The sequence below is a fragment of the Ornithodoros turicata genome, chromosome 5, assembly GCF_037126465.1.
Source record: "Ornithodoros turicata isolate Travis chromosome 5, ASM3712646v1, whole genome shotgun sequence".
In the NCBI taxonomy this organism is placed as follows: Eukaryota; Metazoa; Arthropoda; class Arachnida; order Ixodida; family Argasidae; genus Ornithodoros; species Ornithodoros turicata.
The window spans coordinates 16,298,584-16,323,091 of NC_088205.1; the positions used below are offsets into that span (position 1 = coordinate 16,298,584).

General features: G+C 44.7%; 1 protein-coding gene across 2 annotated transcripts in view; it reads left to right on the forward strand.

Moving 5' to 3' along the window:
• The window catches only part of LOC135394113 (cell adhesion molecule Dscam2-like), a 311,175-nt gene that overhangs the window by 212,391 nt on the left and 74,276 nt on the right, over nucleotides 1-24,508 (forward strand). For both annotated transcript variants that reach the window (XM_064624628.1, XM_064624629.1), the window contains exons 9-11: nucleotides 12,740-12,901; nucleotides 15,726-16,013; nucleotides 16,690-16,809. In XM_064624628.1, coding sequence (XP_064480698.1) covers nucleotides 12,740-12,901; nucleotides 15,726-16,013; nucleotides 16,690-16,809 — 570 coding nt within the window. The remainder of the gene's footprint in view (nucleotides 1-12,739; nucleotides 12,902-15,725; nucleotides 16,014-16,689; nucleotides 16,810-24,508) is intronic.

Sequence of the window (24,508 nt, forward strand, 5' to 3'; positions counted from 1 at the left end):
GTGCGAATACACGGTGAGCCGTACATTCTGTGATGTACCACGTACGGCTCTCGTCAAAGTTAACTTGAACACAGCTCCAGCCTGCGAAGTGGGAAGAGAGCCACCCTAGCAGCGTCTAGCAGAAAGCAACGCCTTCATAACGAGGGCCAGCCCTCTAACTGTAGATGATGCCCACCATCCGCCGTCATTTCTACTAAGCGCCGCCAGGGTCCGCAGGTCGGAATGGCGTTCAAGTTAACTCTAACGTGAGCTATATTAACGCTGCTTGTATTGGAACTAGGATTTTCAAACAAATAAAAATGAAAGAGCGAGTGTTAGTGGTGGTAATCGTACGCTCTAATCCTTGATTGCAGCTCGATGGTTCTTTTGCCAGCCATTGCCGTTTTTGGCGATTTTTTGCGAAGTTGCGAAGATGAAGCACGTACTTGATGCCTGCTTAACCGTCATGCATGCATGCATGCACCTTAACTCGTGTACACTTCATGACCACAGCACGTCATCCGATCGGTCCTCCCACTATAACCCGGAAGTCTATAAAGATGCCCACTGCTTCCGCTGGATATTATCCACGAATCTTATCATCTCGCGTTGCCTTTTGCCCTCGATCGAATATATTATTATTTCAGATTTAGTCTCAATATTTGTATCCGCTAATGAGCAATCGGGTTGTATTTCCTTCGATATTGATTGGTTTTATTGCTTTGGTGTCCAGTAAGTTATTCGAAAGTCTCTTCCAACGCCACAATTCAAAAGCGTAAATCCTTCGACCGGGACTGATGGCATCTTTTTCTAAAATTTCGGGCTTCTTAGGACACAATCTAACACGTAGAAATCCGATGACTGTCTCAACTTTAGCATTGTTCCCATGCGTGAAATCGAATTTGCTTTTTATTTTCCTTGCTGAAATAACAATTTCAACTTTCTCTAGATTTCTTACCGTCTTGTGCGTCCTTTCAACATCCCGGCTGCACGCCACGTGATGTTCCTTCTGCTGCGGAGCCCTAGATGACTCACATAACTTTAAGCGATCTGAGGCAATAAAAAGAATCAGGGTAGTCGGGTAGTCCGTGAATACATCTCGCATTGGAAACTGAAACGACTGCACTTCAATACAGATCACCTCAAATTGTAGCCTGTACTACTGGTGTACTTTTGGCAACACAAACGAGACCGCTGCGCTCAACAGGACGACAGAGTGAATCACCCTTTTGACACCAACTGCGAGGTCAAGGCCGGTTTGTTATTGCTTTCAACCTTCTAGATATCAGATATAACGAGGTCGAGGGCAACTCAGGGGCTCTCAGGAACAGCAGGCACTACCGTTCGACTGCGCGTGGCGTAGCCATGCTTGGGAGCACGTTCCATCTCGGAACACAGGGGCCAGCGGGACGTGCAACCAACGAACTCAATCAAAAAGCAGTAGATGGATGGAAGTGCCCCCTTATCGAATTTCCGATTTTCGCAAAGTCGGAACGACCTCTACGTTGGGCGCTATTTGTGGGAATACTCTCCTACTGCAAGGGGTGCACCGAACTCTCTGCCAGACAACCAAGGGAAGGAGGACACAACAAGCAACAGCATAATAAGTTTAGTACTCGATAACCAGTGCTCTCTGTGCACAACACACAACTCTGTCGTCCCCGCGTATTGCGCTGCTGAGAGGAGATCGTCGTTCTGTACTTCGACGCCTCGTGGCTCCCCTGGCTTCCCGCCAATTGACCGCTGACATTCTCACCCCAGCCATGCTGAGCAGAGTTGATCAAGCGCTCGCTTTCCGCATGCCTCGACATGCTTCTCGTCAAGATGCCGCTTTAGGTCATCGCATGCGCCTCGATGTGGCTTTTACAGCGCAGTGGCGTTACCGCTTGAGACAAGTTGACGCTCCCCAATGCTGTCATCGTGGTGCAGTAAATGATCTCGAGCACATTCTTCTCCATTGCCCACAGCACCAACCTTGCCGAACTATACTCCTCGGATCCCTTAACGATCTGAACTCTCGACCCCCCCCCTCTCTCTCACAAAATTGCTTGGTCCCCGGCCACATCCAGACCACCAACGCCCTGCCTTCAAAGGTCTCTTCACCTTTCTGGATACCATAGGACGTGGATCCTTATTGTGAAGGGGCTCATTATTTCATTCCCCGCATCACCATCAGCAATGGAGTAGAGTATCAGACCCCAGGCGCTGAAACTCCCCATTCATCATCTCACAATAAAGTTGTAGTTGTTGTTGTCAGTTGTTCCCCAGAGTCCAAAAACGCTCACCAAGAGCAGAGTCCCAAGTTGGCCGCGTCCGCTGTTCTCCAGGTGAGCCAAGCTGCCACCTCCGGCCCTTCTACTACGCTGCCGAGCATCATATGAACTTTTCTCGTCTTGTTCTTCTTCTTCCTCGGAGCAGTGGCCATTATCCACTCGTGGCAAGAACGGTGGGCAGGACACGACCTACTCTATACTAGTATAGTAGTATAGTAGTAGGTCGTGGGGCAGGACATCTCGTCCCGCCTCGTTCTTGCCACTTCGTTTTCCTCATCCTCCGCTTTGGGTCTTCTTCGCTGTTGCCATTGCCACAAGGGGTGGGGCCCGGTTGGGTGCCCTGCCCCCTGGTTGGATTGACCATTTGAATGATGAAAGTGACAGTTTTCGTGTTGCCCGGCTATCCAATGTTCTTGATAGCTTTTTGTCCCGCCTCCTCCACTTTGTGGAAATAAATAAATAAATAAAATAAATAAATCCAGGATGGCACCATATTGCCGATTTAAAGACGTATTCAAAGCAAAATCCAAACAAGCCTTGGTTGTCCAGTAATTTAGAGTGGTTGGGTGGCAGCACTATGTAGAAGTAGAAGTGTATCATGACGGGGTAGCAGTTGCTCAAAGATGTCGGTCATTCGTTTTTTTAAGGAGTAAATGAGCAAAGCTGATCGAAGGCAATTGATAGGTGATAATATCCCTCTGACCACAACATCGCACTGTGAGTTTGAGCGCCATTATTACCAATAAGGTCCACATGCAGAACGCTGTTTCTATTTTGCTCATGTCGCAAGCGGGGTCGCCATCTTTACGGTACTGCCTCGTGGCCACGCTGTGTTTATGCATCGTATTGCCACCTGTCGGCCACTGTTCAGATCATTAACCATTACAAGACAACACATCTGAGCGGATTTTTATTGCACTTTTCGTCAAATGATCGAATACTTAGCTTTTCTGTCACCGCATTTCCCCCAACTGCAGCGTATGATCAAGCCTACGAGACCTCTCCATAGATTGATTTCTTTAAACCAACAACCAACCAACTTTGATATCTTTGAGCAACGACCCCATAAGCAACACTCTGCGAAACTTCCATCCTTATTTGTTCTGAGGCTGGCATTTCGAGAAGATTAAGAGAAACAGATGACGCCTTCACTCGCAGCTTTCTTTCCTTTCTTTTTTCTTTCTGTCCTCTCTAAACTACCCCCGTAATAAACGCTGTACAGTTGAAATTGGATCGAAAGTTGGGATTGTTTCTTCACTTCCGCCATTTCCCGAAACAGCGTGGTGCAATAACGCCGGAACGGAAACCGGAAGTGAAGGATGTCGAGAGGGCCTTCGAGACTCTTCCAAAACAATGGCCTTATGGAGGGTCCCCACGACTTCAGCTTCCTAATAATTTCCTGTGGGTGTTTCCCTTGTTTTGGAAGACACATGACTGTTCCTCAGGCTTATACCCGGGACACACGGCAACGAAAGATGACATTATCGTATAATGCCATTCGGCTCCAAAATGACATTATTTACGAAGCTCGCGCCACAAGTGATTTTCTAATGACATTAAACGTCATGATGTCGATGCGGCCCACTCTCTAAGTAAAGTATAAGTTATTCTGCTAAAAAAAAAAAAACTTAGTTAAAGATGCTGTAAATGCATGTAATATTCTTAAATATAATAATATCAAGTGGGTCTTCATGTGGAGTAGGTCTAATGTATTTGATTAACGTGGTAAGTCAACGTATTTTCTAACTGGTGCCGAATCCAGAACAAGAAATATGGCAGCGCCTCAAGTTCTCTTGCTGTTGCGGATGAAAATTTCAAGCAACTTGGGACTTCTTTCGGCAAAAGATGTTTAAGAAAGCTCAAATTTATTAAATCACATTGTGTAGAGTAGAAAGTGGTTTTATGCAAACTAAAATTGTTACTCTGTGCTAGCAATGGGAGCGAGAGTATATATTTCATGAGCGAATGTGTTGTGGCCAAGTCGGTAAGCAGGAAATGGCATGAAGACAAATGCTAGTAAAACTGTCCGTGTGGCACCACACGAATGACATCACAACTTAACTCACTAAGCACTTAATGTCATTTTTCGTGCCCATGTGGCAGAGGTATAGACGGCAGATCGTAGATTATATAATCTAGAGTAGCATGGTGTCAAATTTTAGGAAGCTGTACCCTTGAGTATCTACTGGCTAGAGCAGACGTGTACGTATCTTGAGTAGATTACCCAGGATGCTGTGTTTAATATCTATATTTTTTAATATCTTACTCCGTGTTTCTTTAAATGGTGTTTGTACTTTTTTCGATATTCTATTCTCAACACTATGTGTTTTAATTGTTTGAACGCTTGTTTTCACACTATGTTCAGTGTCACAACGTCTTTCTGCGGCCCGTTCACTCCACTTCCGGTTCATTCCTCAAAATTGATAGCAGCTCCTACTACAAGCCAATAAAACATAAATAATAAAATAACAACTGCAATTTCTTTGACGGCCGATGCTGAAGTATCTTAATTGTATTGTACAGTGTGTCCACGCTAAGTGTGAACAGATTTTTTACAAATATATCAATCACTTTTTCCGAGATGAAATCAATTGCAATATAGCATATGCTGAAGGACACTCCCTAGGGGGGCATTAACAGACTCCTAAGGCAATGTCCTAATTACCTTTCAATAATTAACTTTTTAATTATAAAAGCTACGAAGTTGCTCCAATAAGAACATCTGATCTCTTCGGTCACCAGATACCAAAACCGTTTTCAGAACAAAAATCCGTTCGGTAGTTCGTCCGCAAAAAATTCGTGAAGGAACGCCATTTTGTTTCTTTATTTGGTTTATTGCGCATCTTCAAAGAAGCGGCTTTCCTTTACCCCCAGTGTGAGAGAGTGAAAGAGCACAGTGCCGCCTCATGCGTCGAAGATTAGCTTTAACTTGCAGAAACAAAAGAGAGATCTCTAGAGATGCACAATGAATAAAATAAAGAAAAAAATGCCGTTCCTTCACGAATTTTTTGCGGACGATCTATCGAACGGATTTTTGTTTTGAAAACGGCTTTGGTATCTGGTGACCGAAGAGATCAGATGTTCTCATTGGAGCAACTTCGTAGCTTTTATAATTAAAAAGTTAATTATTGAAAGTTAATTAAGACATTGCCTTAGGAGTCTGTTAATGCCCCCCTAGGGAGTGCCCTTCAGCATATGCTATATTGCAATTGATTTCATCTCGGAAAAAGTGATTGATATATTTTTAAAAAATCTGTTCACACTTAGCGTGGACACCCTGTATATTTTTAAGCATTTACTATTACACCCTATAGCTTCTTCCATTTCCATGTATCTTAATTCTGTCTTACTTACATTGTGCATTCGCTATCACACACACACTGCCCTTGTCACAGGGCAATCTTCAATGACCATCGAAGCCAACGGCCATTGAACATGTGCGTCAACTTCTCGAAGAGCACTGGATCAAATAGTCCCTGACAGATTGACAAGTTGCACGCTTGCTGGTGCTACGCGCATGTTCAATGGTCATTGGTTTCAATGATCATTGAAGTCAACGGCCATTGAACATGTGCGTTAACTTCTCAAAGAGCTCTGGATAAATACTCCTTGACATGTTGCACGCTTGGTGGTGCTACGCGCATGTTCAATGGAAATTGATTTCAATATGCGCGTAGCCCCACCAAGCGTGCAAGGTGTCAACCTGTCAGGAAGTAGTGGATCCAATGCTCTTTGAGAAGTTGACGCTTGACGGGCTTGGTGGAGTTACATGTTCAATGGCCGCTGGCCTCAATTATCATTGAAGAGTGCCCGTGCGACAGGGCTTAATGTCCTACTTTACAAATACTTTTAACCACCTTGCACATCTCTGGATAGAAGCCATTGCAGTTAATGCAAAGTAAACCAGGAAGATATTTGATAGAAAGTATATTCTTAAAAATGAGTTTCACCACATAGCCCGCTCCTTGCCAACCATCAACTTTAACACTCTGAAAACAGAACTTCACCCCATAGCACTTTCTGCGCCAACCATTGCTACAAATCATAGGATTATTGCGTCTGATTCGAGGAGAGAGGGAGGCGCACACCTTTTTGTGTCAATTATCATATATCCAAATTGACACAAAAAGGCGTACCTGCCCCCTCTCTCTCTTCGAATCAGAAGCGATAACCCTATCGTTCGTGGCAACGGTTGGCGCATAACGTGCTAAGCGGTGAAGTTGTTTTTTTTTTTTTTTTTAGAGTGAATGACAACGTTCTCTACTCTGATTTGTTGAAGACGGGAGGCGGAGCCTATTTTGTAGCATTATGCACGTGCATGATGAATACAAAATAGACTCCGCCTCCTTTTTTCAACAAATCAGGGGCGAGAACTTTGTCATTCGGGATGATCGTTGGCTAGGAACATGCTATATGGTGAAACTCATTTTAAGAGTGTAATTGTTCTGAGGCTGGATATACTTCTTCTGGACATACTTCTCTGGAGATACTTTTTTTAAGCTGCCGTTCAATTTATCTGCCATGTATTAATTAACTGTCCAAGACTGTTGTGAAGAATCTCTCCTCCATTTGCTTTGGGACTGTCATTAAACTTTTATACAGTTTCAAATTTCGCATTTATTCTTCGTTGAGTATGATATTCAAACCAACGAAGGTTCCTTTCCTTGCTCCGCGATGTGTATTCTGCTTGGAGGATCATGTTGCGCTACCAACAGGCAGCGAGGATTTTTGTTTGTTTATTTGTTTTTATATCATGTCCACAAAAATACGCCCCAATGCCGATTCGTGAGTGTATTGGAATGCTTTTTGCAGCATCATGTTGCCACACTCCGTCCACACATGTTGCTTTAGGAAGGAAAATAGCGCAGAGAAGTCGAAAACTCCACTATGTTTATTTATAGGCACGGCTCTGTACATCCCCGTGCTTTTCGAACGATGACGGCGTCCTTCGGGCGGACGCACGCGAGCATAAGCATCGTGGCGGTATAGAACAGGTGGACATGAGACGTACATAAGCTCTTGTAAAAGGGAAAAACGTCCATGCAGTGTGCACGCTATGGAAATATGTGCGCGTTATGAAAGGAGTGTCATGAATGTCTACACAATAACCAATCCAATCCAAGCTATATTTTTCGTGAGTTTGCCCATTGAAGAATATCGTAGAATGATGAACAACCGGACTGGTACACAGAACGTTAAACCACATATACAGGGTGTCCACCGTAACTATGGAAGTAATTTTTAAAAATAGAAAAATCACATTTTCCCAGTTTTAACCAATGGCGGTGTACTCTACGCCTAAATGCCCACCTTAAGAGGGCACAGGCAAGCTACTGTGTCGATGCATTAATTAGCTTCCGTTAATTAAATTTTTACTTATCAAAGCTGGAAGATTGACCCAATGAGAACATCGAATCCCCTGGGGTCACTGGCAACATTACCGTTTTCAGAACAAAAATCGAGCGAGTTATAGCGCCAGGAGAGGGCCTGGAAATAAGGCGATCTGGTGGTCGTTTGTCGACGCTTAAGTAGAAGCGCTCCCGTTTTCCTTTCTCCTGTATGTGGGGGAGGGAAAACACAGGGGAAAAACATGGGAACACAGATTGGTGCGACAGTTATTTCCCACCCCCGCATACACAGGAAATGAAAACGGGAGGCTCACACAATATCTCAAGAGAGAGATTAATATCCCGAGTTAACGTCCACCACGTGTTCTGGAGCGAGTAGCTGCACAGTACCGGTCAGACGGCTCCGTTTTTTTCTTCATCACATCTCTCGCTCAACTGAATATCACGTGCCTAAACGGAGTAAAGATAAAGATAACAACTAGACCGTTCGCTTCAGTATTAGTGTGAGAGGAACAACAAATCAAACTCCAAAGGAAGACACACACACAAAAATAAACTAAATTTCAAAAACAGGGTCATGTCTGCAGAACATCGTAGGCCACTGAGGTTAAATCAATTCTCAAAGACCGCAAACACGAGCCTACAGTTACTCAGTGGCTGCTTCACGAAGTTCTTTAATTTCACCGCTGCGCTAACATCAACAATCACCATTCTTGCAGCCTGCACTCACACGCGTGTCAGAATATCTTTCTTTTTTTAACGTTTTAATCACACTTACTAGCGCGCACGGCTTCGTGAATATCGAATGCTCTGTCAGTTCCACTACACGGCTCGATTCCAATACACGCACAGACACAATCAAAACAAAGCGAGCGAGCGGGCGTGTATTTTTTCTCTCCCGAGAGAGCACCGATAAGGGAATATACGGTTCTCGGGACCAGGATTCAAAAGCTGCCCCTGGCTTTTGCCTTCGCTAAGACTCTCCGACGCTTCCCTCGTTTGTTCTCTTTATCCAGTCTCTGTGGAGCGCGTAGGTGCGACGCCTGGGATATCCGAGCTCGCCCTCCCGCCTGCCCTTCGTCTTCCGGAAGACGTCCGCGTTTACGGGTTCCAATTGTTTAGCATGGAAACCTCTCAGCTTTCGTTTTCTTTGTGCCGCCTTCAATGGAAGAGATAGAGAGGGGGCCCGGGCTCTCGAAGTCGGTATTTGCGTTAGGGCTTAAAAGGGATGAAGTTTCCCGTGCTCCAGTCTATATGGTGTCCTTATGTCACGGGTTCAAATGAATCGGCGGCGCAGGTTGTGAAACTGCGTCGTGTTTAAAAGGCGGTGTTTGTGTGCGAGAAATGTTGACGACGTGATGAGATTGCAAAATGAGGTTAAATTAAGAAGAAAGGAGGCCAAAGTGCTCCTTTGTATACGGTTCGCGCAGCTACTATTTCACGGCTCTGGGATTAAGAGTGGAATGGATAGAGATTGGGCGGCACTGGTGATGGGTGTCTGTTTTAAACGAGAGGAGGTTCTGGTTCTGGTTCTTTTATTCAACACTATTTCTGTTTACAAGATTTGGTGCGGGACCGCTAGGCAGGTTAGGAAGAGAAACGTGTAGTCCAGTTAGTTCGTGAAGAAAGTCTAAAAAGTAAAAAAAAAAAAAAAGGTGATAGGTAATTTAGTTTCCTCGTTGGTTTGAAGGGGACTGCCAACTAGATGATTCGTTTTTCTAAACGTCTGTCACTCTCTCTGCAGTAAAACTTGGATTTCAGATTGACATAGGCCGAAACAACCAGCTCTTACATGCACCAATACTTTGAGGCATTCTTGAGGTGTTTATGTTTTCGGTGCTGATGAAGAACACCCTGTCTAGGTATAATGGTGCGATTAGGTCAACAAAAGTAGTGTGTACAAATGCAGTTTGTGCGAAAATGCGGAGTCGCGCATGAGGTGCAAATGAAATAAAGCAAACATATGGAATTCTCGTCTGTAAATATATTTACAGAAAAAGCTACATATTGTGAAGCAGAAATGGGACAATCTGATAATACGTCTTGGAAGGGGGGAGAATGAGCCCGCGAGAGACACTGATCAAGGCGATGAATATGATGACGATGATGATTGCACTTGCACATCAGTCGATGAGAAGCACGAGTTCGTTTTATACCTCACAATCTTCTGTGTGTACTCTCAGCATATAACTTGGACTGAAATATAACCACCTCTATATGCCTCTCAAAATGTGAACGAAATCATGCGCACATCTCTATCTGTCAACCCCTTGTCCCTCCATCAAAGCACCCTTCTTCCATGAGACAATAGTGAGTTTTAGGAGAACGCAGAAGTTTCACGATAACGTTTCCGAAAACACGGGAAGCCAATCGCCTGATTCCTTTGGAGTGCCTGACATCACATTGCTGATATGTGTGATATCTGATTGAAGGACAGTGGTAGAGAGTCTGAGTCGGAGGATGCCTGTACAATTTACCCTAGTCAGACGGCAAACCTGAGGCCGCTAGAGGAACGAGCGTTGCTTGACCTGTAGTCCAACCATAATTTCGAATGACTACTTTTTCTGCCCTGATCTGTTGAAAACAGGAGGCGTACGCCTTTTTTGTGGCAATTATGAACTGCACCCCATTTGCAAGAAATCGGAGCAGAGAACGATGTTATTCGAAACGATGGTTGGACCACAGGTCAAGTAACGGCCGTTCCGCTACACTCTAAAAACATAACTTCACCGCATAGCACGCTGTGCGCCAACCATTGCCAAGAATGATAGAGTTATCGCTTCCGATTCGAAGAGAAATGGGGGCGTACGCCTTTTTGTGACACTTTTTCTATAGCCCAATTGCCACAAAAAGGCGTACGCCCACCTCTCTCTTCGAATTGGAAGCGATAACCATATCAATTGTGGCAATGGTTGGCGCACTGCGTGCTATGCGGCGATGTTCTGTTTTTAAAGTTTACACTCTAGAAACGGAACTTCACCGCATAGCACGCTATACACAAACAGGGAGGCGTACGCTTTTTTGTGTCAATTATACATCCAAACTGACACAAAGAGGTGCACGCCCCACTCTCTCTCTCTCTCGAATCAGAAGCGATAACCCTATCATTCGTGGGAATGGTTGGTGCAGAGCGTGCTATGCGGTGAACTTCTGTTTTTAGAGTGTACACTCTAGAAACGGAACTTCACCGCATAGCACGCTATACACAAACAGGGAGGCGTACGCTTTTTGTGTCAATTATACATCCAAACTGACACAAAGAGGTGCACGCCCCACTCTCTCTCTCTCGAATCAGAAGCGATAACCCTATCATTCGTGGGAATGGTTGGTGCAGAGCGTGCTATGCGGTGAACTTCTGTTTTTAGAGTGTACACTCTAGAAACGGAACTTCACCGCATAGCACGCTATACACAAACAGGGAGGCGTACGCTTTTTGTGTCAATTATACATCCAAACTGACACAAAGAGGTGCACGCCCCACTCTCTCTCTCTCGAATCAGAAGCGATAACCCTATCATTCGTGGGAATGGTTGGTGCAGAGCGTGCTATGCGGTGAACTTCTGTTTTTAGAGTGTACACTCTAGAAACGGAACTTCACCGCATAGCACGCTATACACAAACAGGGAGGCGTACGCTTTTTTGTGTCAATTATACATCCAAACTGACACAAAGAGGTGCACGCCCCACTCTCTCTCTCTCGAATCAGAAGCGATAACCCTATCATTCGTGGGAATGGTTGGTGCAGAGCGTGCTATGCGGTGAACTTCTGTTTTTAGAGTGTACACTCTAGAAACGGAACTTCACCGCATAGCACGCTATACACAAACAGGGAGGCGTACGCTTTTTTGTGTCAATTATACATCCAAACTGACACAAAGAGGTGCACGCCCCACTCTCTCTCTCTCTCGAATCAGAAGCGATAACCCTATCATTCGTGGGAATGGTTGGTGCAGAGCGTGCTATGCGGTGAACTTCTGTTTTTAGAGTGTACACTCTAGAAACGGAACTTCACCGCATAGCACGCTATACACAAACAGGGAGGCGTACGCTTTTTTGTGTCAATTATACATCCAAACTGACACAAAGAGGTGCACGCCCCACTCTCTCTCTCTCGAATCAGAAGCGATAACCCTATCATTCGTGGGAATGGTTGGTGCAGAGCGTGCTATGCGGTGAACTTCTGTTTTTAGAGTGTACACTCTAGAAACGGAACTTCACCGCATAGCACGCTATACACAAACAGGGAGGCGTACGCTTTTTTGTGTCAATTATACATCCAAACTGACACAAAGAGGTGCACGCCCCACTCTCTCTCTCTCGAATCAGAAGCGATAACCCTATCATTCGTGGGAATGGTTGGTGCAGAGCGTGCTATGCGGTGAACTTCTGTTTTTAGAGTGTACACTCTAGAAACGGAACTTCACCGCATAGCACGCTATACACAAACAGGGAGGCGTACGCTTTTTTGTGTCAATTATACATCCAAACTGACACAAAGAGGTGCACGCCCCACTCTCTCTCTCTCGAATCAGAAGCGATAACCCTATCATTCGTGGGAATGGTTGGTGCAGAGCGTGCTATGCGGTGAACTTCTGTTTTTAGAGTGTACACTCTAGAAACGGAACTTCACCGCATAGCACGCTATACACAAACAGGGAGGCGTACGCTTTTTTGTGTCAATTATACATCCAAACTGACACAAAGAGGTGCACGCCCCACTCTCTCTCTCTCGAATCAGAAGCGATAACCCTATCATTCGTGGGAATGGTTGGTGCAGAGCGTGCTATGCGGTGAACTTCTGTTTTTAGAGTGTACACTCTAGAAACGGAACTTCACCGCATAGCACGCTATACACAAACAGGGAGGCGTACGCTTTTTTGTGTCAATTATACATCCAAACTGACACAAAGAGGTGCACGCCCCACTCTCTCTCTCTCGAATCAGAAGCGATAACCCTATCATTCGTGGGAATGGTTGGTGCAGAGCGTGCTATGCGGTGAAGTTCTGTTTTTAGAGTCACACGGCCTTAGTCTGCCGTGGGACTAGTGTATGAAACTCCCTAATAGCTTACGTTCCTCGTGTCACGGTATAGCCAAGAGATCAAAGCTTATGATTTCTCCTTATTCCTCTCTGTCACAGGAGGCATGGTTCTTCCAGTCAACTATCGCCAGGGCGTCGACAGTCGAGGAGGGTTGGTCATACAGGAGGCGCAGAAACCGGCCGACGAAGGGGAATACACCTGCTTCGTGACGGGCAGCTCCGGGCTCACGGCGAGCGGCTCAACGTATGTCTCCGTTGTAGGTGAGTGACAGTCAAACCCGCAGAACATGTGTCTATTCTCACACCGGAATTTCCAAGGGGAGAATTCGCGACTCAGACTTGAGTCAGCTGAGAGACACTCTCTACGCTTTCTCTTGCACGTCATCATAAAAAGAGGCATGAAATAGAAGGACGGACATAAGGAATGTGGGTCAGGAATGCGGCGCGACCATACCGAGGAAGATTTTCCTTATAATCGTGCCTGGCTCATCCATCAAGGCCTTGTATGTTGCGTGGGTTATATCACTGCCGTCGTTCAATGTATCTTGACAGGTGCGCGGTGCACTGTTCGTCCAATTTGGAAATAACATTTCTTTTGCGGAGTAATTGCGCTATTACTGGTGGAAAGACGTGGTGGAAAGTGCGGCCAGCGAGCAGTGAAACACCTATATTGCCTCGCACGAAAGCAGATAGTTCTAACAGACATTCTTAAAACACAACTTCACCGCATAGCACGCAGCTAGCCAACCATCATCCCGAATGACATCGTTCTCTCCCCTGATTTGTTGAAAACGGGAGGCGTACGCCTTTTTGTGACACTAATGCAGTTATGTTAACTATAAGAAAATGCGCACTCCTCGAGCTTTCTATAAATCAGGGGTGTTTACAATACCATTCTGTGCAAATGTTGGCCTTCACCACATAGCACGGAGAAGGTCAAAGATCGCTCAGAATGATACCGTTATCACTCCTGATTTCTGTGAAGCGCGGGGCTTAGGCTTTTTATAATTAACATAACTGCATAAGTGTCACAAAAGGGCGTACGCCTCCCGGTTCTAACGAATCAATGGCTCAACGGTGTCATTCGGGATGATGGTTGGCTAAGAGCGTGTGCAATGAGGTGAAGTTCTGTTTTAAGAGTTTACCCTACATTCTAAAAACAGAACCACACCGCAGAGCAAGCTGTTAGCCAACCATTGCCACGGATGATAGGGTTATCGCTTGTGATTGGGAGACTCAGGGGGCATGCCCCTTTTTGTGGCAATTTGGATATATGAAAATTGCCACAAAAAAAGCGCGCGCCCTTCTCTGCCTTCAAATCACCCAATCATTCGTGGCAATGGTTGGCGCACAGCAGTTGTAGCAGATTGCTTATAGCCGATATCGTAGATATGTCGATCAGCGCATAAGATGGTGATAAGAGCAACAGGATACAGTTCCTAACGGCTCTCTATAAACCCAGCCCCGCTGTGAGAGCGGGCTCACTACCAAAGCTCCCCACAGAACACTTTCCCGAAAAATATGGCCGGTCCAGCAAACTTGTCATCGGTCAGTCTCACAGGACTGCTCATGACCATGTCATCATTTTATGTCACTTACGCCAGGGGGCAGCGAAACAAACTGACAAGCTACGCCTGCTATCTACCGAACTAGATTTTCGTCATCCTGGGTCCCTGTGGGAGAGGCAAAGCTTACGACAAACGGGTACTAACGCGAAATGGACAAAATTTCTCGACACACCCGAATGCGTCACAGGAAAACTCATCATGTTAGCCCGTTAGGTTCAAGTCCTAAGGGAGCAGTCAGCCTCGTCCGGAAAAGGATTGCAGTGACCGCCCCATTTCTCAATGGCAACACAGTTCAGACAAAGACCGGGCCGTAATAAAGGGTACTCTTTTTGTGTCGCATAACTACAGCATGAGGCTGCCGTCCTCCATTAGATCACTTAATTGTCCCGTTGACGATGCACAAAATATACATGACATTCTCTGGTAAACATAAACAACCCCCCCGACACAACTTCCGGTGCCACGAAGACTTCCGGTGCTTCCGCTACTAAGGACGCTCGGAACCAGCAGCCATGCAGAATTATATCTTTCGCTTTCCCGATTTGTTGAAAACGAGAGGCGTACGCCTTTTTGTGGCATTTTGAATTGCTACAAAAAAGCGTATACGACCCTCTCCCCCTCAAATCAGAAGCGATAACTGTATCAACCGGCACATTGGTAGGCTCAGAACATGTTTCCTGTGAAACCGGAAGAGGTGAAAACGGCACGTATAGTTGATTCGATTTATGATGCAACAATAATTGGTATCAGCGTTCCTATCGCCTGTTCAGGATGCTTGACAACAGGAACGTTTTCGTCAACTGAGCTATGAAATAACGAAATTACTAACTACACTCTTAAAACAAAGCTTCACCACATAGCACGCTGAAAGCCAACCATTGTACAGAGTGGTACCTCTATCGCTATTGATTTGTGGAAAGCGCCGGGCGTACGCGTTTTTGTGACAATTACCATTTCCGCATAAGTGTCACAAAGAGGCGCCTTCCGTTTTCAACAAATGTGATTCAACGATATTATTCGAGATGGTGGTTGGCTAGGAGCGTGCTATTCATTCATTCATTATTATTATTACTACTAATATTCATTTTTAAGAGTGTACCCATTAACTAAACGTCATCCCGCCATACGTCACATCAATTCAAGTTACCTTTAATAACTGATGATGATATCTGTGCTGTCTTTGCTGGGCACAGATTCGATAAAGTTTTATCAACCGAGATTTTTTTTTTTCTACGCGTGCAAATTGCACGACAGTCAATTGACAAACTTTTACAAATTCTACAGTAAACATCCACAGAATATTATGGTTTCTTCCGTGATTTATTTCGTACGCAGTAGGGAATGAATGCAATGCTCATCCACAATGCCTACTTTCCACGGTTGACTGATTTGGACCGTTTCGCTTACCTGTAGTTGTGTTCACATACCTCGCACAAATGCCTGAAGTAGTGACCCGCAAGGAAATCACTAAATAATTACCGCGCGTTAATTTGGTCTACCACTAATTTATCTTGCAGTGGCCCCAATGATCGACGACCATTTCTTCCCGGACGTGATCAAGGTAGAAGAAGGAACCCGATCTCGCCTAATGTGTTCGGTGTCAAAGGGTGACCCTCCCCTACGCTTCCGATGGATCAAGAACGGTCTCAATATCAACACACGAGGAGATCGGACCATCGAAGCGAACGACGACTCCTCCATCATCAAGTTCGCCCGCGTCCGCTTTTCCGACAAAGGACGCTACGTATGTTTCGTGTCAAACGATGCCGCCTCCGTCAACCGGACGGTCGAGCTAGTTGTGCACGGTGAGTGGAGGGGTAGAGTATTTGCACGCTAATTACGAAGGGATCGTGCGTCCTTGGACGACTTCTCTATGAAGAACGCCCAGTCGGCAGATGTTATATTCGCACGGCAGTAACGCTGTTTTCTTCTTCTTTCTGTCTGTTTTATGTGCTCTAAGGAGATAGACGTTTTATATAGAGTCAACATTGACCGACCCTAAAGTTCCCGTCGAGTTGTATGGCGCGTTGTTTTCGACGAACGTTCGTTCAGCTAAAAAAAAAGGAAATGAAATCAGGGAAATCTCATCTTTTCAGCTGCACTACGCTTGCTTGTGTTTCTTCTTGGATGTTTATTTCAACTGAGTGTTTGGCGACATTGTCCAATGTTTTGACACTAGGTAGTATACGGTATCACACATTTTTTATGACCAAATATCGATAGCATCGATTTCACGTTAAGCGGAACTAAAAGCTGAAGTTGGCGGGACCATAGCGGTAACGAGAATTGGTCACGTCAAAACATTCGATGTGAGAGACGAAGCAACGCGTCGTAAGCCGCACGCTACAGGCAATTTAAGTAAGCTGTCGGCTCCCGGAACTATGTGCGCTATTCTTAGGAGTTTCGGTTTGTAAACATAGTGAAAGGTCCGACAAAATACTGACCAACTTAAATAAATACTTCGTGTGTTTTGCATTGCAGTGAGTCCACGGTGGAAAACGGAGCCTCAGAATGCTTCTGTCATCCTTGGAGGTTCGGTGTTTCTGCACTGCGCGTCCGACGGTTATCCTACTCCTTCAATCACTTGGAAAAAGGGGCAAGGTTAGTTGCGGCGTTCTTTCCTCCTTTCTCTTTTGATCTTAAGGAAGCGTAGGAATATATTGTGGTGACAATCACATTGCAAAGAGTAGGTAAACCCACCACGAAGAGGGGAAAGGGGAGATACATTAACTTCTAACCACGACCTACTAGATTATAACGACCATGTCACAATCGGCAACCCCTATGAGAAGCTCGTCCGCACGATCCGCTAGGGGCGCTACTCATCGGCCCGCGACGTCTACATCATGATTGGACAATGGAAATTTGAATTTTGAACGCGCAGGAGCGGACATACACTCTTAAAAATGAACTTCACCGCATAGCACGCTCCTAGCCAACCATCATCTCGAGTGATATCGTTATCTGCCCTGATTTGTTGAAAACGGGGGGCATACGCCTTTTCTGTGAGAATTATGAACAGCATAAGTGTCACAAAAATGGTGTACGCCTCCGGTTTTCAACAAATCAGGGCAGATAGCAATATCATTCGAGATGATGGTTGGCTAGGAGCGTGCTATGCGGTGAAGTTCATTTTTAAGAGTGTACGACTACCGTAGCAGACGACAGCAACAGCTCCTATGAAAACGCATAGAATTATGATGATGATAATCACCTTTATAAAGAACCGTCTCTCGCGGGACATCCACCGTTTGTACAAAAATACTAAGGTAAGCAAAAGCACAAAGTACTGTAGAAATTGAGGAAGCAATAACCGGGCCGATGAGTAGCGCCACCGCTATTTTCCAAATGCGGCGCTGGGAAGGCGTGCCTATGACATGGTCGTTATAATCCAGTAGGTCGTGGTTCTAACTAAGACGGAGAATTTGGGTAGTTGGTGCATATTTCCGGTGTCCGTAGGTGCAGGCTTGTTCCTGTCGTCAATAAAATGTATAGTCGGATGTCAGCGGTTGTGTTGTCTGTTCCTTTCTTCTGTTGGGCACGGCCGCTGTTTAATACATTGGATCAAGTTCAAAAGAACGGCGCTATGTCATATAGAGAACATATGAGGAATCTCAAGAGAATACATGAAATGGACATAAAAGAGGAGGCAGTTTTCTCGCAGTATAAGAGATTTTAGGGAAACCAAATGAACTGTAATAAAACCATATGGAGAATCTCGAGAAATAAAAGGAAAACAAGGGAAAAGTGGGTAAAAAGAACTCAGAAGATGATGCTTCGAAGTTTGTTCCAACGCTGCAAGATGACGAAGACGCCCGGTAACGGCATGCTACGATACAAATCGTGGGGCGCCAGCCTCTTTGTGTGCGCTTTGACGAATAAAGAAAGACTTTTTTTTTGTCTTCCCTGACGAATTTAACAGCCCTCGTCAGGACATTTGTGAATGCATTTATTCTGAAATTCGAGAGAAACGGAACATCTGGTTGCTTCCAGAACTTGGAGGAAGAGTATGCTTGTGAAAGGAAAACGAAGAAAAAAAAATACAACAATAACGCGCTTTCTCGTTCGCAGGGAGCCTAAAAACAGTGTTTATGAAGAGCGAGAAAAACGGAATGATTTTGGTTTCTATATTTTTCATGTAGCTAATTTCTTTGAAATATAAAACCATTCTTTGCGTCGTTATACTGAGGCTCCGTAAAATCAGTCATCAACCGGTCTCCCGGTGCTTAGGAAAGCGTGGGTATGTGGTGATGGGTGATGAATAGAAGGGAAAAAGTGGGGAGGTGAGTCACGACTAAAGCGGACTGGCTACCCCAGTACACCGTGGATATATATTTAAGTTTACGTCGCAGATTATACAGTTTGCAAACCTCTACAAATTTGAGAAAAAGATGGCCGATTCCAGATTTTGATCACGCGCGGGCAAGGCTAATGTTATTGAATTCGGAGGGTCTTGATCTTCCTCTACATGGTGTAGCGTTCGTCCATATTTAGAACAGTGAATATTGTTTGTAGTTCTGATCTTAGAGTGCATGTAATACAAAGTTGATCTCACGCGAAATTGATGCAAAGCATGGAGTCTGCCAATGATACTTACCTGATTTATTTATTTTCTCTCGTTTTGTATTAATTGTTCTTTATATTAAATATACGGCACTTCTTAGTGCAGTAAATTCAAACAAACATGCCTCCAAACATGCCCCCTGCATGCATTCCTATAAGAGTAATATTTTCTAACACAAACAAATCGTATCTACATTCCAATCTCGTTGTAAACGTTTATTTTTACGGGATTCCGGGGCCACCAACCGTATCCACTGACGTTATATCCAACAGACGCATTACTGTGATTACTTTCTGAAGCATTTCGCTCGCAGTACACAGCCTGTCCTCCTATGCAGTAAACATCTTCATATACATACACGGAGCGTGCGTTGACATCGTGCTGCGTATGACGGCGTCCTCCGAACAAGACCATTTGCAATTCCCCGCGGAATGTTGGCGGCGGTATTCTGAAAGCATTATTTCGTGAGCCGCATGCATGACAATGTACTCTGAGAGACGATCGAAATTTCCTGACGATTTGCGTAATAATCTTGTCTCCTGCTTCGGCAAAGATGGCAGAATCCTTCGAATCGCTTAGGCTACTCCGAACGCAGGCATAATGTTTCGGCTTCCCAATATGGTTATGCTTTAGATATGGGAGGGCAGTCGGAATGATGGTGGAGTTTTTGCTTTGTTTGCGTGAAAGAAGAAAGGCTATCTTATTGTAGCGTCTTTTGAAAGTATGCCTTATTCAGGCTCCGAAGTGGAGTACGTGGTGTAAGTGATCGTGACGGTTTATTGACTCGACACTTCGTGTTGAACTAGAAGCGGGAGGTTGTGTTTTGCATTGTGTGCTAGCCATAAAAGGTCGACCCTATTTGCGGTAATATCATTGGTGTGACCGGGGGCATGTACAGCATCTATTCGTTGATAGTGACTGTACACTCTTAAAAAGGAGTTTCACCACATAGCACGCTCCCAGCCAACCACCATCCCGAATGACAACGTTATCTGCCCTGATTTGTTGAAAACGGGGGCCGTGCGCCTTTTTTGCGACACTTATGAACAGCATAAGTGTCACAAAAAGGCGTACATCTCCCGTTTTCAACAAGTCAGGGCAGATAACGGTATCATTCGAGATGGTGGTTGGCTAGTAGCGTGCTGTGCGGTAAAGTTAATTTTTAAGAGTGTAACGTCAAGACTCGGAGATGGTGGGTTCGTATCCTACACTCTTAAAAATGAGGAGGAGGAAGGAGCCTATTTTGTATTCATTATGCACGTGCATAATGTACAAAATAGGCTCCGCCTCCCGTTTTCAACAAATCAGGGGTGAAAACATTGTCATTCGGTATTATGGTTGGCTGGCAGCGTGCAATGTGGTAAAACTCATCGTTAAGAGTGTACCACCGATTGCGCAGTCTGAGGAGCGCAGACTTTACAGACAGTTGTCGGCACAGTTCACCCTGAAGTCGGCCCAGGGCGCATGCTAATCTCCGATGTCTGCTACTTGTTCCTTCTGTCCTCTCTCCAACTGTCCACGTCTGCACACAGATCATAGCCGCAGGTGTTTCGCGGTGCTAACAATACGAGGGGCCAGAAGCCTTGTACCACGTGGTACGCTTCATATAGGGAGAGGAAACTGATAAATCAAGCCTTTGTAAGCCGCTAGTTCAAAAGACATTTATATTATATTCACGGTCATTTTTATTCTTCCTATTTCTCCCACATACTTTTTATGCGCATCTCATCCAATCGCGCCACGTTATTTTATCATAATGTCAGCGAACTGCAACGTCGCAAGGTTTAAAACAAGCAAGGCACTGCAGAGCAAACAAAAATGGCACTTAACTGACTTCAGAGCACCGACATCTTTCCAAACAATCTAAGAATAAAAAAAAAAATAAGTACTTTATCGCAGCGTTCATTATAGAGACATCGAACTAGGTTCCTTTACAATATCTTCTCTATAACGTAAACCGTAAGATACCCGCAGTAAAAAAAGAAAAAAAGAGAAAGAAAACGAAAACGGGGCCTATCGAATCCATCTGTTAACACTGGAGCTAATGGAGCTCATAAAAGCCACCACTGCGGCAGGCGCGGGAGTCTAGGAGCCACTGGCAGTGAAACGGTTACTGCCTGCCATCAAAATTCAAATGAGGTTATCGCAGAAGGAGGCTTCAAATAACTGCATATAATGAAACGAGATTCTAAAACTGGATGGGGAAAAAAATGAGACGAAGTACGGTATTTGAAAAGTGTTATGTGTCAAAGACACGAGTTTAGTTTAGGATTAAGTACGTCGTAAGAAAGAGGGTTGATTAATATTTGTACGGACGCAGAGGTAAGCCAGACGTGCATAAACGTAAGAGAACCTATCGCTATGATGAGGTTCTCAAAGTATTTCGGCTTTGGCACTTCAGTCAGAAGAAATGTTGGTAATTACGAAGGCAACCCAGATGGAATTAATGGTGTCCAGGTGTGTTAGGGTATTTTGAGAAAAATACTGTCGATAAGAAGTGTGACCAGAGCCTAAAAGCAATATTCACTAAACCGTAGTTATGTTGAAAAGGAAGCAAAAAAGAAAAAAAGAAAGGCAACTAACTTATTTACGCAGTAATATAGGCGCATAATTCGTTGTCCAAGTGGATTACTGAGCTTCGACGGCGTCTAGCAGTAAATGTAGCGAATACAAGGCGAAAGTAGTCGTCGTTTCCATGGTGGTAGTTGATTGATTGTTCGTAGTTTGGTACTAGTTGATTGATTTCGTGCAGCTGTTGCACTTCATCATGTTACAGAAATAAAATAATAGATAATACACTAACAGAGTGCGAGAGAGAAATGTACTGATTAAAGAAAAAACAAAAATATTTGCATACATTCCAAGGAAATCAGAAATGACGAGTCTGGACTCAGGTAACGGGCAACAATAAGGGGTTTGTGATGAGTGGGTGAGGCCCCTTACAAACCCCTCATAAACCCCCCACACAAAGACGCCTCACAAATACCATATTGTTACCCGTCACCTGTGTTCTGACTCGCCATTGCGGATTTTGATGTCTATACTTTTATGTTTTTTGCTTTGAGCTGTACATTTCTCTCTCGCCCTGTGCTACTGAATATACGCGACTAGCATGTTTATTTCTGCAGCCTGATGAAGAGCAGCCTCTGCAGGTAAGTCTCGTTCATTTTTAATTGCAATAGAGTGTTCCTACCCCTTTACCTTTTCTCCAGTGTTATCCACAGTTCTCCACAGTTAGTTTTTAGTCTTTCACTTCTTGTATTGCATTCTCACACAGTTTCACTCACTCTACATCTATCTCCCATTGTCACGTACACCATCTCCTTCCTCATTCCCTCACGTGCGAACTCACGCTCTCGCACACGCCAGCATACAGCTTCAGACACCTATGCCTATGACACACAATACTAAGTGCTATCATTTATTTTTTCACTCACACAAGCACGCACATTCAACGTCACACACATTAAGTCTCTTTCTCTCTCCTACGTATCCACTCAATAAGTTGCCATCCTGCATATTCAGCATTCAAACTGCCTCACTCAAAGACACCTATACAGACCTGCTGACGTTGTACACACGATTATCATCGCCACCATCACCACATTCTCAGATGTAGCTTCACCTTCTATTCATAGCTTTAGTCAGGAGATAGAGGGCTCCAGAAAAGTAGCGCATACAAATGATGAGGGTAAAGTTCTGAAGGCAACAGGGAAAGTGCGTTGCGGAGTAAACCCTTTCTTCGAAAGTCTCGGTTATTAATCCTTTAAGCACCCGGCGCATCAGTGCGAGCTTTCACGCTCCGCTGGAGGATACGGGGCTCTGCTCCTTAATCATTGCATTAATACAAGGTCACGCGACGTTGCCGACCAGTTATTGACAACCACGCGAGCACGGTAGACCAGACTCAAATTATCGGGACCGTAGACTAATCCTTAACTTGCGGCGATTGAGCCAAAGCTATCTGAGGGTAATCACCACTGTTGTGGAAAAGCAACGATGTAGTTGTACGGAAAGGCTGGCTTGCCTTTTTCTGTGCTGTTTCGTTATGACGTGGTTATTTGAGATCCAGTAAAAAAAAAATTTACGGCAGTTACAGTTGGCGTATTATGGTTCCGATGTCACGTGATTTAATGTTGATTACGGAGACTTTGTGGTGATTGTGATGATCTAAAAACTCGTGCTACGCTCTGGTTCTACGTTTTGCGTTTTGTAACTAAGGTTTCTAGGTACGTGCCGTGTCTCAGCAGCGGAAGATACTTGAGGGTTATGTCGTTGTAATGATTTCTGTACGGAATAGCAACGCCAGCTAGACTGCAAGAAGGCATTCTCGATTCTTCCACACGAGCACACGCATGAGCACTAAAAGACCCGGTGTGAGCGAATCGCATCAGAGCATTTCAAATGCTGAAACCGGCTGACCGAATACTGAAACCGGCAACTGAAAGTGGCAACGTGTTCGGCTGAAGACGACGTGTCTGTATAATTACGGCCACTAAAACGCCTGATTCTTATTGGAGGTACTGCTAACGATACTCCAACGTCATATCCAGCAGCCAGCAGGCCCTGTCTAGTCCAGGTAGCGGAGCAACTTGAAACATTTACTTTATATCAGAAGCACAGCTCCTGTAAAGCGTGCTTTGCCGGCACGATTTAGTTGTATGCAGGAGAAACAATCCACAGTCGTTCAATATTTTCGAGCACTTTCATTTCCACGTGTACGAAAGGAATACGGAAATGACAAGAATGAATTACGTTCCAACGTATGTTGTAAGTTCATTTAACAGTTTTTCACTCTCTTCCGCCTCTTTTATTTTATTTTATTTTTTTCGTATGAGATCTAGGCGCCTACAAAGTTCGGTCTTGATAGCGCTCTGTGATGGTTTCGCGGTGTTATATCCCATCTTTCTATGTCCACCAACTTAAAAAAAAACATCCTTTTGGTATTCTTAAATAATCATTAGAGACGCCGCAGACGGCTTCTCTGTCGTACAGCGGTGTTGAAGCGACTACGCCACGGAAGAACCAGAAAACATCATCAGCAATTAAGCGTTCCACCGCGCGATCCCCTAACATTCCTTCTGAAATCTCTCCTCGAAACAATTAAATCCCTGCCTACCTCTACACTACTGGCTTGCAGGTACTCTCTCTAACAGTCGCTCATCAGCGCGCACACATTTCCTTGCTTCAAACGGGCCGAGAAATTAAACACCTCTAGCCATTCCAGGCAACGCCAAGTTAGAATTGCCCTAATGCGAGAGGGCATTAGAGCGAAGCTCGCCTACCTCAGATATTAAAACACCATCCAGGGGAAAGTCGGAAGCCGGTATGATGGATTTTCTTAAGGCCGGCTAACGATTCAAGTATAAGTCGACGTCTGAAGAAAACCGTCTTAACATCGAGCAGGCAGCTTCGACGTTTTAAGCAGTGCCTCGTAGAGTTCGTCTCGGAGGGTCATGAATAATGTATATTTGTCCCTGTATACAACCTGGTAATGCTCCTGTTCCGCAGGGCTTGCTTGTAAGACGTATAATGTATTCCCCCGCGTAAGAATAAAAAAAATATAGGTAAAAAAGCGGGAAAATATTGAGTGTGATTCGGGACTTAGACAAGAAGAATAAGATCGAGTTTCTAAAAAATATATATCCCATGCGAGGATCAAGGATTGTGGAATGGTTCAGTGGGTTCATGAATAGAATGATGTCGGAACTCTTTCTTTCGTTCTTTCTTTCGACA